The 17,298-nt window shown below is 40.6% G+C and overlaps 1 protein-coding gene across 4 annotated transcripts in view; it reads left to right on the top strand.

Annotated features, from left to right (window-relative positions):
• The window catches only part of Adamtsl1 (ADAMTS like 1), a 949,615-nt gene that overhangs the window by 775,524 nt on the left and 156,793 nt on the right, over window positions 1-17,298 (top strand). For all 4 annotated transcript variants that reach the window (XM_052717522.1, XM_052717521.1, XM_052717520.1 and 1 more), the window contains one exon: window positions 9,477-9,778. In XM_052717522.1, the coding sequence (XP_052573482.1) occupies window positions 9,477-9,778 (302 nt within the window). The remainder of the gene's footprint in view (window positions 1-9,476; window positions 9,779-17,298) is intronic.

Genomic DNA, 17,298 nt, shown 5'->3' with positions numbered 1-17,298 from the left:
TAAGCACCATGTCAGATTATTGAAAGAATGACTCATGGTATCAGCAGAGACAGAAGACAGATGTGGCTGCTGTGGTCATCAAGAAAAGACACAGCCTTAGCTTCTGTAACCATGGTTTACATGGCATGCCATAGGTAATCCACTGAGGGGCTGGGCATGGTAGAAGATCAGTCAGCCAGGGATTGAATACTGACTCTGTTATTTATTCAATATTGTGACTCTGGTGAGCTCTGTACCTCAATCTAGATATTGGAATGAAGGTAGCACTGTGAAAATATAATTTTCAAAAATATCACAAATCATATGCAAACACAAAGTGAATATATGGAATGAATTTTTTAATTCATGAATTATCCAGGGAGCTCATTAAGTTGCTGAAACCAATTCAAATAAAGAGTTGGGCCTAAAAAGATTCATGTTTTCCAGAAGACAAAATCATTTACACCAACAGGAAACATTTGCATAATTATGGACAGGAAACATCTGTGTCATCACCAGCCCTTTACAAGGAAATTTCTATCTCTATGGAGTTATAAATATCTAGACAAAGACATTTCAAGTCTCAGTCTCTCATAGAGTTAGACCACCCCTAGTCAAGTCACTGAATAATGCCAGCTCTTCATTGAAAAGACACTGGTAATCCCTTTTACCCATTTTACAGCATATCCAACAGGGCTCATCTCCCAGTGGTTTGGTGAGTCGTGTACATGAAATACATATGGCAAGAAGCATAACTGTTAGCTAATATTATTTAATGGTTGGTGCTGACAGTGCAAATGGAAAAAAAGTTAGTGAGGGTAAAATAGTTTTTCAGGGGATAATGGATAGAACCGACCTGTCAGTTAGAATTAAGAATTAAAGGAAATTGAGGAGTCAAGATTAACTTGTGAATTTTTCTAACCAGTGGCTAGTAGAAACACCTGCTGGGATAGAGAAGACTAGAAGTTGAATATATTGCTGAGGGGGGAAATCATGAATTCCATTTGGGGGGCCTGAGAAGATGGCTCAGTGGGTAAGAGCACTTGCTCTTCAACCATGAGGACCTGAGTTCAAATGCCCAGCACCTAAGTGAAAAGGTGGGCATGGTTGCCAAGGCCTATAATCCCATCACTTGGGGACAGAGATAAGTAGATCTTAAGAGCTCATGGCCAGCCAAGCCAAAATGACAAGCTTCTGGTTCAATGAGAGAGCTCATCTCATGGCAATAAGGTGGAGAGCAATAGAAGACAGCCAATACCCTGCTCTTACCTCTACATGGACATGTACCAGCAAGAACACCCACACAGTCATATGCATATACCACACATGCACCCACGCACACACCATACACACAGATTGCATACCACACACATTACACACCACATACATACAAACACCAACACATACATATGCACTCACACATATACACACACACCACATCACATACACACACATACGTCGTATACATACATCACACACATATATACCCCCCACACACACACACACACACACACACACACACAAACACATACACCATACACATACACACACAATCACACCATCTCACACACACAGAAATCCATTTAAATTGATGCTCTTGGAACACAGAAGTAAAAATATTAAGAAAAGATAGCAATATGTACTAAAAAACATGAAACATTATCAGCCACATGTGTTATGTCTCAGATTCCTCATCTTGGGAATACTTGGATACTAAAGGTCCCCATTTCATCAGGATATTGTTAGGATTTAACAACTGATTGGTAAAATCCTTTAAAGCACTGTGCAAATCAGTGTTTGATATAGAAGGACAATGCACATTTTTTACATTGATTTCTCTAGTTGGGTCGGAATAAGATGGGTCAACAGGTGTGAGTGTGCCCTGGCATGTGTGTGGAGGTCAGAGGACAACTTGCAGGAGTTGGTTTTTCTCCTGCTACCATGTAGGTTGCTGGGACTGAACTCAGGTCACAAGCAGCTTTTTTTTTGTCACAAGCAGCCCTATTTTTTTTTTTTGTTGTTGTTGTTTTTTAGTAAGATTAATATTAATTTAATTATTTATTTTAAGTAAATAAATTAATATTTGCTCTTTGAAAAGAAAAAGTTCTAAGATTAAATACTTAAAAATGTCCTGTCCATGGTAATTGAAATTAGGAATCATTAATAAATGTATTAGAAGCTGCAAACCTGAGCTCTGAGGCATAACAATCCTTAGGGTTTGTGGACAGAAGGACCTAGGAAAGGTGACTGAGAAGGTGGTAACCAGAGAAGCAAACCAAGCTTGTTGTCCTTTAACTCAAGACAGTGCTTTACCTGTTGCTGTGACAAAATGCTCTGACAAAGTGCCCTGGGGAAAGGGTTTATCTCAGCTCACAGTTCAGTGGCTCCTCCTATGCGATTTCCTCCTGGTGAAGTCTTTGAAAAGACAATGCCTCTTTAAATGCACTCGGATTCTCTTTTACTTCAAGCACTAAGCAGTTTCTGCAAGAAAGCCATTGAAAGCTTCTTGCAGAGGCCAGCTACATGTCAAAGATGCCCAAATGAATTTCCTCACTAGCCTCTAAAGGACAGCTCTCCATGTTGCCCTGTGCATTTGGGATCTGGGTCCTTTCTGCAGAATAGTTTGGGTGCACAGGACCAGACAGAGGTAGCCACTGACTGTCTTCCCCTCTCTTTTCAAGTAGTTGTATTGTTGGCTCTACCAAAGTTTCATTTGTTTAAGTTCTAGGATCCATCATTCTGTTCTCAGTTTTACTGAGACATGCTGTAGTATTCATGATGCTCACTCACCTACAGGCATGATGTGCAAGGACTGGGGGAAGCTACAGGAAGAATGTGCTGTCTGGGGCTCTGTGGAGGGGTGCCCTGGGATCACTTTGCCTGGAGACCTCAATATGAGCGGCATCACTAACAAGGGTTATTTGCAGCTCCAGAGACTAGGAATTGGCAGTGCTGGAGAACCACTGCCATAATTCCATTCAGACCTGGTGCCCTTAGCCAGAGACTGCATGTTTAAATGAGATTCTCATCTATTTGGGATGACAGGTTCTGAGGAAATGTAGAATGGTGTCTTGAGTAACTGTTGTCCACAAACTTTAATTCTTATCAGTAATCCTTTTTAAACTTGTTAAGTTTTTTTTGATTCTTTCACAGTTTCATGCCAATATATAATAGTCCTTCTTACCCCCTCTTACCTTGCCTCTTCCCCACTCCTTTCACTGAAACCCTTCTTAGCAACATAGACCTATTGTCACCCTATTTTTGACAAAGATGCCCAAAATATACTTTGGAGATCATTTTTAAAGTTCCCATAAAACTTAAGATTATGCAAATAATTTGAAAATTCCTAAGATGATTCAGCTGAAGAGTTGTCTTCCCTTTGTAGCATTTCCTTCGTAGTTTTTTTTAATCTGTTCATTTTGTAAAGCTTTTAAAAATCCCCCCTTTTCAACCTCATGTAGAGAGATTAAGGAGTGTTATGTCAGTTTTCTTGATGTCATGCAGAGGTGAGAATCGGAGAACGGAAAGATGGAGCAGGAAGGCTGCTCCGCTGCACCACCCGTTTCCACCCAGTTGCAGTCTTTCTTTCAAGCATTAGCATTTTTCTCCAGATGCACAAATACCCAGCTTACATTGAAGTAACTATATCTAGTCTAAAAGCTTTTACTCTGTTACTATCTCAAGGATTACCCAGGAGCAAAAGAACCAACTTTCCAAACATAAACAGAATAAAAAAAAAGAAAGCTTGGGTTAAACATTGGATAAGGCTTCCTAGAATAGCACATCATTAGCAATCAAGTCTGTGATGTTTGCCCCCTGGGACATACTTATGAAAAGTCTTTCCTGGTTAATTCGGGGTAGACTTACTTATATTTTATTTTTCCAACATAATGTTTTATAGATACCTCTATGATTACTATTAAGAGATAATAATGTTTGGGGGCTGGAGAGATGGCTCAGAAGGTAAAAATACTGACTGATCTTAAAAAGGACACGGATTTGGTTCCCACCTAAGCACCTATGTGGCAGCTCATAGCCACCTATAACTCCAGTTCCGTGGAATCTGACGCCCTCTCTGGCCTCCACAGACACCAGGAATGTACGTGGTGCATATATATATACATTGAAATAAACATTTATTCACACAAAATAAAAAAGAATGTTCTTTTTAAAAAGGTAAAAGTTTTTTATTTTAAAAGTTAAAAGTTTTTTTTAAGAAATTTCATTATTTTGATGCAAATATAAAGTGAACATTTGTCAAAATTTGCATTTACAGTATTCTCTTTTATTCACAGGGATACACCCCAAGATCCTTATGCATAACCATAAACACAAATAGTATTGAATTCTGTAGATACTATATTTTGCTACTAGTGTATACTCAGGATAAAGCTGAATTTATGAATTAGGCACAGTGAGATTAACAATAACAACAAAATTAAGTATACTTTTAGTATACTTTTAAAAAAGTAATTTAAAGCTGTGCATTATTTATCTAAGTTTGCACCTAATATTTTTGGACCATGGTTGATCATGGCTAATTGAAACTGTGGAAAATGAATTCTTGAATGAGGCTTCTGTAGTTCATTACTTGGGAACTCAGTTGATGAGGGAGCCAGTAATGGGTTGCATCCATTTCAAAGAAATTTAGAAGAGCCATGCACATTTAAGTAAATATGAATAAAAGGAATTTGCAAATAGATGCAAAAATCAGTGTGTACATTGGACAGTGAAGCACTAGATTCCACTAGATAATTGATCAACCTTTTTAAAGGAAAATCACTTGCATTATCAGTTTTCTGCAGCTGATAGAATGGTACAGTAACTCAAAGTCAACAAAAGGCTAAGATAATCAGGAAAGATGTGTGTGCCGGGTGTTCTTTTCCCTCTGTGGTTCATTTTAAAGCATTTCATTATTTCCCCCAAGTGCTCCACTTTATCCCTGCCTCTTTTCTCACTATGCTGCCATACCACGAATTCCTTACGTAAATATGTACCGGCAAGAAAAGAAAGCCACAACCCATAGACTCACAGCTACACAATGAACTAAAACTGAAAACTACCAAAAGTAAATGTTTGTAAGGTGATTCCTTGAAACTTCCAATATGAATTTTGAAACTAGGACTTAAGACTAGTAACACCATCAAAATAGCATTTCTGCAGGACTGGATAGATAATCTTGCAGAGGATCCTGATTCAGTTCCCAGTACCCATACAGTGGCTAACAACAGCCTGTAACTCCAGTTCCAGGGATAAAATGCCTGTACAAGTACCAGGCACAAACCTGGTGCACAAACGTATATGCAGGCAAATACTTACATAAAAATACATCTTTTTAAAAATGGCACACCTATCAACTTATTCTTCCATTGACTAATCCTGATGCATTTTTAATTTTTATTACTGTGTGTGCATATATGGGTTTACAAGTGTGTGTGTGTGTGTGTGTGTGTGTGTGTGTGTGTGTGTGTGTATGCACGTGCACACATGCTTGTGTTTATGCACAAGAGGATGGTTTTTGAGAGTTGGTCCCTTCCTCACATCATGGATTATGGGAATCAAACTCATGTCCTCAGGCTGGGCCAGTCTTGCTCAACAAGCACTTTTACTTCTAAGCCATCTTGCTGGCCCTAATAATAATAATTTTTAAATCAGGACTGTATGTATGAGAGAGGTGGGAAAGGGGAGATGAGGGAAGGGAAAGGAAAGAGGGGGGTGGGGCAGGGGGAGAGTGCAAAGTAATAGAGGAAAAGGAAAGTTAAATATGTCAGTTTCAGAGCATACTCATAAAACTCCAGCCTCGCTTTAGCTCATGTCTGTAGTGATACATGGCTAATCAATCAAGAGCATGTTGTTTTCACTTACCAGTTTATTGATAAAATGGTTGTTTTTACTGCTTCAGGGTATGCCCCTAACTTCATAATAGTTGATAATAAACTAAACCACTTAGGGATCTTACAAGTGAGTGTGATTATCACTGCTTTCTGTGTCATGAAAGGGACTCTAGTAACAAGTCTAAATCAGAAGCTCTTTGTTAGTGAAATGAACAATTAAGCTTGCAATGCAAGGCCAGACCAAAGCCCACCCCATTCATTTACCAAGTGGGGAGTGTGTGTGTGTGTGTGTGTGTGTGTGTGTGTGTGTGTGTGTGATCTTAGAAATGCGAAAACTGTATATGAGGATCATGTCCCCAGTTCTGAAGTTCTCAACTGTCTTGAAGACGTCTCTGGAACAACCATTCTTTATCATTCATCCAGCAGTGCTGCCTTAACACAGAAACCTTTTGAAATGCCCAAGTTAAACCTCAAGAAGAACATGGAACTATTAATGTAGTGATCCACTATAGAGATTCTTGCTCAGCAAAGGATACTCAGGATGAGACTTCTAAACATCACACCTAAGCCCCCTCACTTGCCCTCTCTGTGGCCTTGCTTCCTCCCGCCTTTGGCCAGAAAACTCAAGGCAGTAAATGCACAGCTAGATGTAGGGATGAGGAGAATGTTTCAGAAGAAACACAGTCACTTATGAGCCATTTATACAATCAGACAGTTTTCCTTGAAATATAATCCGACTTCAACAAAGGGGGAATGTGTTATATCATATGGTGTATGCAGTAGAGAAATTAAAATGGCTTCTAAGAGTTAGCACCATTTCAAACTCCAATTGTTTTCAATTGATCTGAACCTGAAGAGGTCCTGAGGATAGCAGGCTGGGGGCTACATCAGTGAAGCTGTATTGCATTTGAGAGGACTCTCATTTGGGGTAAATCAGATGTTTACCCTTTTTCTATGATGGGGAGGGTATTTTATTACTATTAACTCTACCATTCATATAGTCAAAAACTCTCACACATATATTTTTGTGTGCATATTTACAACCCTGCTTTTAAAAAAGAACTCTTGCTACTGTGGGTTCATTGAGCTTCTGTATATTTGGGGATACTATTATTCAAATTCTGCAAAGACAATAAATGTAAAGTCATTCATCTTATAGACAAACAGAGCAGAGGACACAGTGTGTGTGTCATGTGTATTCTAGGACACATTTTAAAAATAAATGCAGACAAATAAAGCTGGCTACTGTGTGTGTGTGTGTGTGTGTGTGTATACTATATATACATATATGTGTATATGAGAGAGAGAGAGAGGGAGAGAGAGAGAGAGAGAGATGGATACCTAGACCTAAAATAAGTTTGGGAACTGTCTACTAATCTCAGAATGTTTGGCCTCTCTAGCAGACATTCTGAGACATTCTATTCTTATAACAGGGCTTGGAATACTATAGCCCACAGGTCAGATCCAGACCCTTCATCATCCCAACCCCTACTCTACACTTACCCAGTTTTTGCAACTGAAGTTTTGTTGGAACATAGCCCCACTGATCTACTTACTCATTTCTTCCAGCAATGGCAGACTTGCCACAGAGACTACACAACATGCAAAACTCTAACCTAGTTCTTTACAGAAAAGGCTTGCTGACTCTTTTCCAGTGTCATAGTCACAGATGAAGTCTATTATAGGTAGTATGAGAATAAGCCTTACTGAGTAGGAAAAATCCATAGGACACAGTTGGAGTTCCTGCTAACTTACTCTAGAACAGAAGTTCTCAACCTGTGGGTCGAGACCCCTTTGGAGGTTCAATGACCCTTTCACAGGGGTCACCTAAGACCATTGGAAAACACAAATATTTACATTACAATTCATAACAGCAGCAAAATTAAAGTTATGAAGTAGCAACAAAAATAATTTTATGGTTGGGGGTCACCACCACACGAGGAACTGTATTAAAGGGTCATGGCATTAGGAAGGTTGAGAACCACTAATTTAGAACAAAGTAGGGTACTACATTTTCAAGATGTGTTACCCATTACTGTGCTGACAGATCATCAGTTGCTTTCTTAGATACAAAGTGACTGTACATTTCCCTTTACGCACATACCTGTATTGTAAAACCCAGGGCTGTGTATTTGTCATGATTCCTGTTCCAGGAGCCAAGCAGGTGTGTGTGAATGTGCAATAAGAGAATTAAAAAGATTTGATAATAGATTTTGGTTTTCTATTTCAAAAGCATTCATATAGGTGCCATTATTTAAAGGAGGAAGATATTTATATCTTTTTGGAATACTATTTGACCCTATGTCTCTGTGCCAGAAGATAAACAAGCCAAATATGATATTGGGGTGAAAATTTCTTGGGGATCATCCTGAGTAGCCAACCATTTGATGGCGGTCTAGTGACCTGTGTACTCTCCCTGTTCAAGATAACTAGAATGAGGCACTTTTGGAAGGGTCCTTTACCATGCCTCCAAACAGTGTGTGTGCTTTGGGCAAGGACACTCCTCCCAGGCAGACTGATCACTTCTGTCTCATGGAAGGCCAACCTCAGACTCAGGAAGATCTTTGTTGTGTCAATAATGGGTTGGTTTGCTGTTAGAATTTCGGTTTCCCTGAACTAGCCATGAACTGTTTTAATGCCGTAATTTTCTTACCAGTTCATTTTTTGCCAAAATCATAGTTGAGAAGCATAGTTTGCTACCTCGTCAGCATGCCTCCCTGTGAGAAAACGGGATCGTGGGGGTGGGGAGGAGGTAATTATCCCAAAGTTCTTTCTGCAAAATTATTATACTAACTTTTCAGAAAATGTTAATGGCTCCCTCTGGGCTTTTTCCCCTAGGACCTCTCAAGGCCACTGAAGTTATGGCCATGGTTGATTAATGAAGAGCAAAAGCTTTTGGGGAATATGGATATTTTCATACACTCTAAAGAAAATCAAGAGAAAACAACAAGTTCTTACTCGTGTAGCTTCTTTCCAAGGGTGGGGGTGGAGGACGTGGAACAAGCGTGTATGACTGCAGAGTCTCTTGTTTACTGTAACATGCCTGTGGCTTTCAGTGTGAGCGTGGCTTTCTATGCGATATAAAAAGACATGGAGTTCAGACTGATTCAAGGAATGTGTGAGGAACAAGGCAGCGCCATTCTTGGAAACTTTTTTTTTTAAATCCCTCTTTGTGCATAAAAATAAAATCCTGGGAAGCACACTGAACGTGAGCAAGGAAAGTTGTGGATAGGAGTTCCAAACTAAGAGAAAATTCTTCCCTAAACTCTTCCAAGGGCTTATTTTGTTATCGTTTTTAGTATCGGTATTAACCTGGTGTAAGGAGAGCCAGCATCCTGCAAGAGGCACAAGTGCTGAGATTTAGAGCGAGGAGGAGACCCACCAGTGTCCCGCCGCCACTAGGGGTGCAGACCAGTGAGCAAGCAGGTGGTCTGTGGCTGGAATGTCTTGCAGCTGGGAGTTCACATGACACGCTCGAAACACACACTGCAGTGAGCTCATGAACTAGAGTGAAGCTGCCAGCCCAGGACTGGGTGGAGGATCCCGAGCACATCCTAGAACAGCTCTGGGAGTCGAGGCAGGTGTGATGCAGCCCCTCACAGCACCCACCGCCTCCTGCCTGGGGCTTCTCATTCTATCGTCTTGTTTGCTTACTAACTGCAGGTTCATTCCAGAAGCCTGGTCGGCCTGTACTGTCACCTGTGGTGTGGGGACCCAGATGCGAGTAGTAAGATGCCAGGTGCTCCTGTCTTTCTCTCAGTCTGTGGCTGACCTGCCTGTGGATGAATGTGAAGGACCCAAGCCCGCATCGCAGCGCGCCTGTTATGCAGGACCATGCAACGGGGAAATTCCGGAGTTTCACCCAGATAATGCAGACGGACTCTTGGGTGACCTGCAGGACCTGGACGAGCTGTATGACTGGGAATATGAGGGCTTCACCAAGTGCTCTGAGTCATGTGGAGGAGGTAAGGAGGGGAGCCCGTATCAGAGTCTACCATCTTCCCAACTTCTGTCCCTGCGAGCAACTGTATCAGATGCCTGTCCTATTCCAAGAACGATAAGTGAAGAAAGGAGAGGCAGCCATTCTAAATGTAAAACATCCTGAATGAAACCCTAATGGATTTCTTTTTGCCCCGAGCGGCTCTCACAGTCAGCTGCGAGCAGCCAGCACCACTGGTGCTTTGGCTTGCAGCTGCCATTCCAAGGTTTTGTTCTCAACAGTCAGTCTTACTTGACTGAGCCTTTCCTCGGTGCATTTGGGGTGAAAGGAAACCCCACTGCAGCACATTCTACTGTTCTCGGGAACACAATAGAGTCCCTGAAATTTATTCAGCCTGTTTTCCAAGTGAAGCAGGGTGTATAAAGACCATGAACACCATGCCTAACAGGAGCTGGAGTAACAAGAGAGCAAAGACCAAAGGCAGACCCTGCTCTGTTCTGTAGGAGGAAACCAGGATGCAGGAAAGCGGTGGGACTTGTTCCATCTCTCACAGCTAGTAATGATAGCACTGGGCCCAGGCCAAGGCTTCTGTTTTCTGTCCTCACTCAGTCTTTCCATCATACTATACCTTTTCTAGGCTCATGCCGAATCCCTGAAGCATTCTCACTGTGAATATTATTTAATGTCAAATGTTTACATATATTTTCACCTGGTTCTCTTGGGTATAGTCCATGTTGACCTAGAAATAACTTCAGTAATGTTTGCATTCATGTATTAATGATGACCAATAACTGCACATATTTATGGAGTAGTGCACGATTGGGTGTATATGTTGAAGGAAAATTAAAACCAAGCTAATTAATCCCTTCAGTGATTCTTGAGGGAGCCATGGAAGTGTATGTGGTTGCATTAATCTGTATGGGTATATATAGAGAAACCAGGATGTGATGTCAAGGGTCTTCCTGAATTACTTCTGCAGACAGTCTTTTTCAGAATGGGGAGCATGCTGTTTCTGCTACACTGGCTGGCAACAAATCCCTAGGACCCATTTGTGTCTGCACCCCCAGTGCTGGGATTACAGGTGCATGCTGCCATGCTCAGCATTGGAGTGAGTGCTAGTGATCTGAACTTGGATGCTCATGCTGACCCAGAAAGCTCTTTACACACTGATTCATCTGCCCTGCCCCTGTCTGTGAGTCTTTATTTAGAATGTTATGAAAAGGAATGTGCTAGGAAAATCAATTAACTCTTCACGATTATGACATGCCTTGCCACTATGGACAAGTACATTAGGTTGATATTGCCACTATTGTCCACATCAGTCCCAAGAGAGATTTTTGACAGGTGACAGGTTACAGACTGATTCCCCACCAAAGTCTTAAAGAGTGTGCTGAGGTTTCACATGCCCGGTGAAGATTTTACTTAACCAGTGAGGGAAAAAAAAGTAGTCAAATAGTTTCCCAAAACTGTTTTTTAAGCCATGACATTTGGAAACTCTTTTAAAAGCATCTTTTGTTCTGGTTGAGAATGTAAGAATAAATGTGCCCACATTGTCCATTCACACGGAGTTGAAAGGGAGTGAATACTACCAGAGAAGAATGTACTTTTCTCTAGCAGTTCTTTTTAAACATTTAATAGTTCTGACCTCAAGGTTCTTGTTTGTTTGCACATCTTCCCGTTTCAAGCCCTGGAATTGTTGGAGTGTTTTAATGGAGAGCCCTGGTATTTTAAAATCAAAGTTCTTCCAAATGGCTCCAGGAGACAGTTTCTTGGAACTCAGCTAATGCACTGTATTCACATGGTGTGGTTCTCTCACCCTGAGGACGTCCTTTCGATCATGCCTCATGAGAGAGATGTGTTAAATCAACTTTGCTGTTCTCTGAACCCCTATAGGACCCAAGAGGTCAGGGGAAAAGCTGGATGTAGCCGGTGGCTGCTGTTGCTTCTTTTGTTTTTTGTTTTGTTTTTGAGACAGGCTATCACTGTTTTACCCAGGCTGGCCTTGAACTTGTGGAATCCTCAACCTCAGCCTCCTGAGTGCTGGTATCGCAAGCATGCACTACCATACCCAGTTGCTCTTGTTAAATATAATGAATGACTCAGAATTCAAATGGTTGTGTTTTTATCCCAGATTTCCAAGATCACCTAAACTGAATGTTCATTATATGTACTCAAAAACAAATGTGCTTTGAAACATACCATGGCTTCTCCATTATGATTGTCAGTTACAAGTCAAGCTTGGAATTTTATGAGATGGTAGAAAAATAGATGCAGTAATGGGATATATAAATAATGTGATACCTTTAAGAATCTAACTCTTCTACTGACAGACTGGGAGTTTAAAATTGAATTTTGAGGGTATATATGCAATATATTAATTTTAAGAATTTTCAGCAGAAGCTGACTGAAAAATAAGATTTGGATGTTTGATATACAATTGATCTCTACCTATAGGAACTAAAATATTTTGTATGACATAAATTGTTCTTCATTTATATCCAAGAGAGGAGCAAGTTACTAAAATTTCTTAGGCCTTTAACTGTCAACAACTGAGCACAATGTGCCAAGGTAATATATTTGCACCTAAAATGTTAGAGTTGCAAATTCCGATGTGGTAAAAGTATGCTTGGGTTATGTGGTCCATATGATGCCCATATGAACTAACAAATCACATATGGGGCATGTATATTTTCAAGTCACTGTTTGGCAGTGACATTTTATTGTATTATCAGCTTTGATCTTTCACCAAAATAAAACTCACAAGATTATATATATTTTTAATCATTCTTGCTGAAACAAACCTAAAATTATGCAAGATTAATAAATAGATTTTAAATCAATTGGAGTTATAGAACCAGTCAGGCTAATTTTATTGTTTCTATAATCTCGAGATGAAATTGGTAGAACATAGGTAATCTTTCCTCTAGCAGAAGTAGTAACCAGAAGGAACTAGTTAGTACTTTCAATCTGTAGTTGGTGGCTGAGGTTAACCGAACTGTCACCAATATCACACAACAATCATACTATTCTGGGAAATACAAACACAGAAAAATCTCACTTTCTTGAAGGTGGAAGTCCGCAGACCTGGGAATGGTGTCCTGCCATCTCCCACTCATTATCATCCTGTGATTTCCTGTGTATGGATGGACAGATGTGGTCCAGGAGAGCAGTTCTGAACCTAAGCAGCATTGTGGTGTTGACTTCCTAGATGTCAAACCAACTTTAGAGTCCAGCTTAGGAAAAACATGACGTCAGCAGAATTTAGGGTGAAGTCTCGGACCTAAGGCTACCTTCGCTTCCCACTTTCCTCTTCTCCGTAGAACCCAGAGTCAGAATATACTGTGTGTACACACAGGTTCTCCGTTGCATTTATAATATTGGTTTCAGGGGACTAGACTCAGGGAGTTTGCATGGTGCTGGCTATGCACACATGAGGACCTGACTTCAGATCCCACTAGCACATAGGTAGCTGAGTGGGGCCAGGTAACTGCATGCCTATAATCTCAGAACTGTGGAGAGAAAAAGCAGGATTGCTGGGGCTCACTGATTGACAGCCTAGCTACAGGTTCTGTGAGAGACCCTGTCTCAGAGAAATGGGGCAAACAATGGTGCAGAATACCCACCTCATGTAGCCTCTGCATATGCACTAGCAAACACAAATGTGCATATCACACATGCACACATACACTATACTCCCACACATAACACAAACATACATAATATATATGGTTATGTATTTGGATTCAGGATTCTTTTATTTCTTCTCCAAAGAGCATGAACTTAGGAAGTTATAGTTCTACATTTTTGCCTTCCTCCTGATGCCAGAAATATAGGGAGCACAGAGTCCTTCCCATTCCTTCCACATTCCCCATTTCAGGGCAGCACCTCACTCCATGATCCTTTCTTCCAGGCATCCTGTCCCTCCCTTTTCAATCTCAGTTTCCCTCTATGTTGAGATTGCCCTGCCCATTAGTCATCGATGTATTCATCCTAGAAAAATGAACTATGTTGATCACAGGGTTGGCCCCATGTACTGTTGAAGTATGACTGAACTTCTGTCTTGGGTTCCTCCACCTAAGAATGTCCAGGCAACTGACCCCATAGCAAAAGAGACTTAATACACAGTATTCAGAGCCTAGCACATTGTTTTGTAATACCTTAGATTAAAACTTAGTAACTCTGGAGTGCTTCTTGATCTCAGTCTGTGGCTACCCATAGATGCTTTTGATCTGCTATGATTAATGCTCAGCAAAAGTATATATTTGGGATTTAGAAACCCAAGGGAGGAGATTACTGACGTCCTGCAGAAACCTTGCCTTTTCTACCCCACTCCTTGCCATCTTGGAATGGCTTAAGTTCCACAAACAAAGAGTTCTCTGAGTAGAAACAAGTTCCAGCCCTCATACACCTAAAGTGGGTACTTTCAAGTAAGGTAAATGACAAGCTCTCTGATCACTTATTGCCTCAGAGTTCCTGGAGAGCAACCCAGTTTCATAAGGCTTCCCACAGCCTGAATAAAGCCCAAATATGTTTTCTAGACTCTTTAAAATGCTATCAAGTAGACAAATTAGTAAAAAATGTCTTATTTATTATCAGGTTAGCATACAAAGTATTGGATTTCATCATGGCATCCTCATGCATGTCATTCCCCTCTGCTCTTAACTCTCCCTCCCCCTCTTCCTTTCCCCACCCCACCCCTTTCTTCCTTCAGCTAGTCCCCTTTTGTGCTTTGTTGTCACATGTAACCCATTACTCTAGTTCTCATCCCTCTTAAAAGTTATTCCTCCCCTTCCATACTCCTCTTCCTAGCTTGTAACCTATAAATACACATATGTAGATACACATGCATACACATGTGTGTGTGCAGACTCCACATACGTGAGAAAATCCATGAAATCTGTCTTTAAGAGACTAGCTTATTTCATTTAACATAATGATATCCAGTTGCATCCATTTTCCCACAAATGCAATGATTTCGTTTTTCTTTATGGCTGTCTAAATTTCCATTGTGTATATGAAACACATTTTCTATAGCTGTCTGTTGATTAATATCTAATCAGATTCCACTTCCCAGCTCTTATAAACAGGGCAGCTATAAACATGGATATGCAGGTATCTCTATGATATGCCTAATTACAGTCCTCTGGTTATATACCCAACAGTAGCACAGCTAGATGATGTTTCATTTTCAGTGTTTTGAGGAACCTCCATGCTGTTTTCCATAGTGGATATACAAGTTTTCATTCCCACCAGTCATGGATAAAGGTTCCTCTTTTTCCACATCCCCATCAACATTTGTTGCCATTTGTTTTCTTGATGAGATGCATCATTCTGATTGGAGTCAGATAGAATCTTAAAGCAGTTCTAATTTGTATTTCCAATGGCTAAGAATATTTAACATTTTTCAGGTATTTATTAGCTATTTGTATTTCTTCTTCTCCTTCTCCTCTTCCTCCTCTTCCTCCTCCTCCTTTGGTGTGAATGGCATGTGTATGTGGATGTGTGTGTGTGCTTATGTGTTCTATGTATGAGTTGATGCATTTAAGTGCTGTGGCATGCATGTGGAGGTCATAAGATGACTTGGGGAGTTGGTTCTTGCCTTCTATCTTTTTTCCTGTCACTTTACCATGTAATACCAATTAGCTGCCTTGCAAGCTTCCAGAAATTCTCCTATCTCCACTTCCCATCTCTTACATGGCTTTAGGGATCTTAATCTGAGACATCATACCTTCATGGAAAGCACTTTTAAGCATTAAGTTATATCTCCAGCCATATATTTCTTTTATCAAGAACTACCCATTCAGTTCACTGGCTCATTTGTTGACTGGATTTTAGTTTTTCTTGTGATTAACTTGTACAATTCTTTGTTTATCTTTAATATTAATTCATGTCTGGTACACAGTTTTCAAGGATTTTTTTTTCTTTCTATAGGCTGTTTGTTCAGGAAAACTCTGAAGAGTGTTTCCTTTGCTGTGCAGAAGCATCTTGGTTTCATGTAATCCCACTTAGCAGCTCTGGGGATTATCCCATGTGCTGTTGGAAAGCTGTTCAGAAGTTCTTGCTTATACCTTTATCTTGAAGGATTTTACCTGTAAACTTTCTAGTCCTACCTTAAGGTCTTTGATCCATTTTCAATGATTTTTCATGCAGAAGCAGACATATGGTCTGGCTTCATTCTTCTACACATGGAAATCTATGTTTTCCAAACACCTCTTAAGAGGCTGTCTTTTCTCCATTGAGTGGTTTTTAGACCTTTGTCAAAAGTTAGGCTGCTAGAACCTTGTGGGCTTACTTCTGGGTCCTCTGTTCTATTCTTCAGGAGTACTGGTCTGGTTTTGTACAAGTGTAAAACTGACTGTGTTGGTATATCATCTGAGATTGGGTATTGGGACACCTTCAGTGTTGTTCTTCCTACTAAGGACTATGGTAGTCATTAAGGCCTTTGATGCTTGCAAATGACTCCTCAGATTGTCTTTTCTACTTCTGTGAACAATGTCATTGGAATTTTGATGGGAATTGCATTGACTCTGTAAACCACCTTAATACAGCCACTTTTACAACATTAAATCTGTTTACCCCAGAGTATGTGCAGTCTTTGGCTCTTCCAGTTGCTTTTTCAGTTTCTTTTTCCAGGGTCTTAGGATCTTTACTTTGCAGGGGTTGTTCTCCTGTTAAGTTAGAATCATTTCTAGTTGTTTCGCTTCCTGTGAAAGCCATTGTGAGTGCGATCTAGAAAACCTCTTCTAGCATAACACAGCTCTAGATTCTGCAGAGGACAGTAGCGTGGTTGTTGATTTTGTCACTGTGACATATACCTGAGAGAAACATTTTCAATGAGAAAAGTTTACTTTGGCCCACAGTTGAGGGAATTCCAGTCCATAGTTAGCATCCTTCACTGCCATATGCCTGTGGTTAGGTGGAAGATCATGGCTACAGGACCATGTGGAAGAGAAAATGTATTCAAATCTTCGGGGAGAACAGAGATCAGGGCACACTCTCAGTGACTCACTTTCCTCCCTAAACCTGGCCATCATACTATGAAACTATCTAGGGTATCTAACAACAATTACGTTGTTCGGATTTTTGATTGTTACTTTTTGAGACAGAGTCTCACACTCTGTTGCCGGTCCTGGCCCAGAACTCACAGTGAATCTACTCTGTAGCAGTCTGGCCTCACACTAGGAGCAATCCTCCTGCCTCACCTTCCTGGGTTCTGGGATAATAGGCTATCAGATAATTTGTTCGATCTTGGTTACTGTGCCAGACAGCACTGCTTCTGCATTAAATTATCACATTTTGGCATCGGTGGCTCTATGGCTTGGTGGTATTTTTAAAGTATTTCAACAGCATTGGTAGCAGCTTCAGGACTCAATCCTTTTCCCTTCAGCTGGCAACTGAACTCCCGGTTCACGAGCCTTCAGGGGATCTCTCAGATTAAAACCATAACAGAAGCTGCATGCAGTAGCTTGTCATCATGGCTTTAAGAACCCTACACCATCCCCATGGGAAATCACAGATGGTAGCAACAATATCTTGTGATGTGTT

This window comes from Peromyscus californicus, unplaced genomic scaffold (genome assembly GCF_007827085.1).
Source record: "Peromyscus californicus insignis strain IS unplaced genomic scaffold, ASM782708v3 Scaffold_5__1_contigs__length_169319896, whole genome shotgun sequence".
In the NCBI taxonomy this organism is placed as follows: Eukaryota; Metazoa; Chordata; class Mammalia; order Rodentia; family Cricetidae; genus Peromyscus; species Peromyscus californicus.
This window is presented reverse-complemented; position numbering and strand designations above follow the sequence as displayed.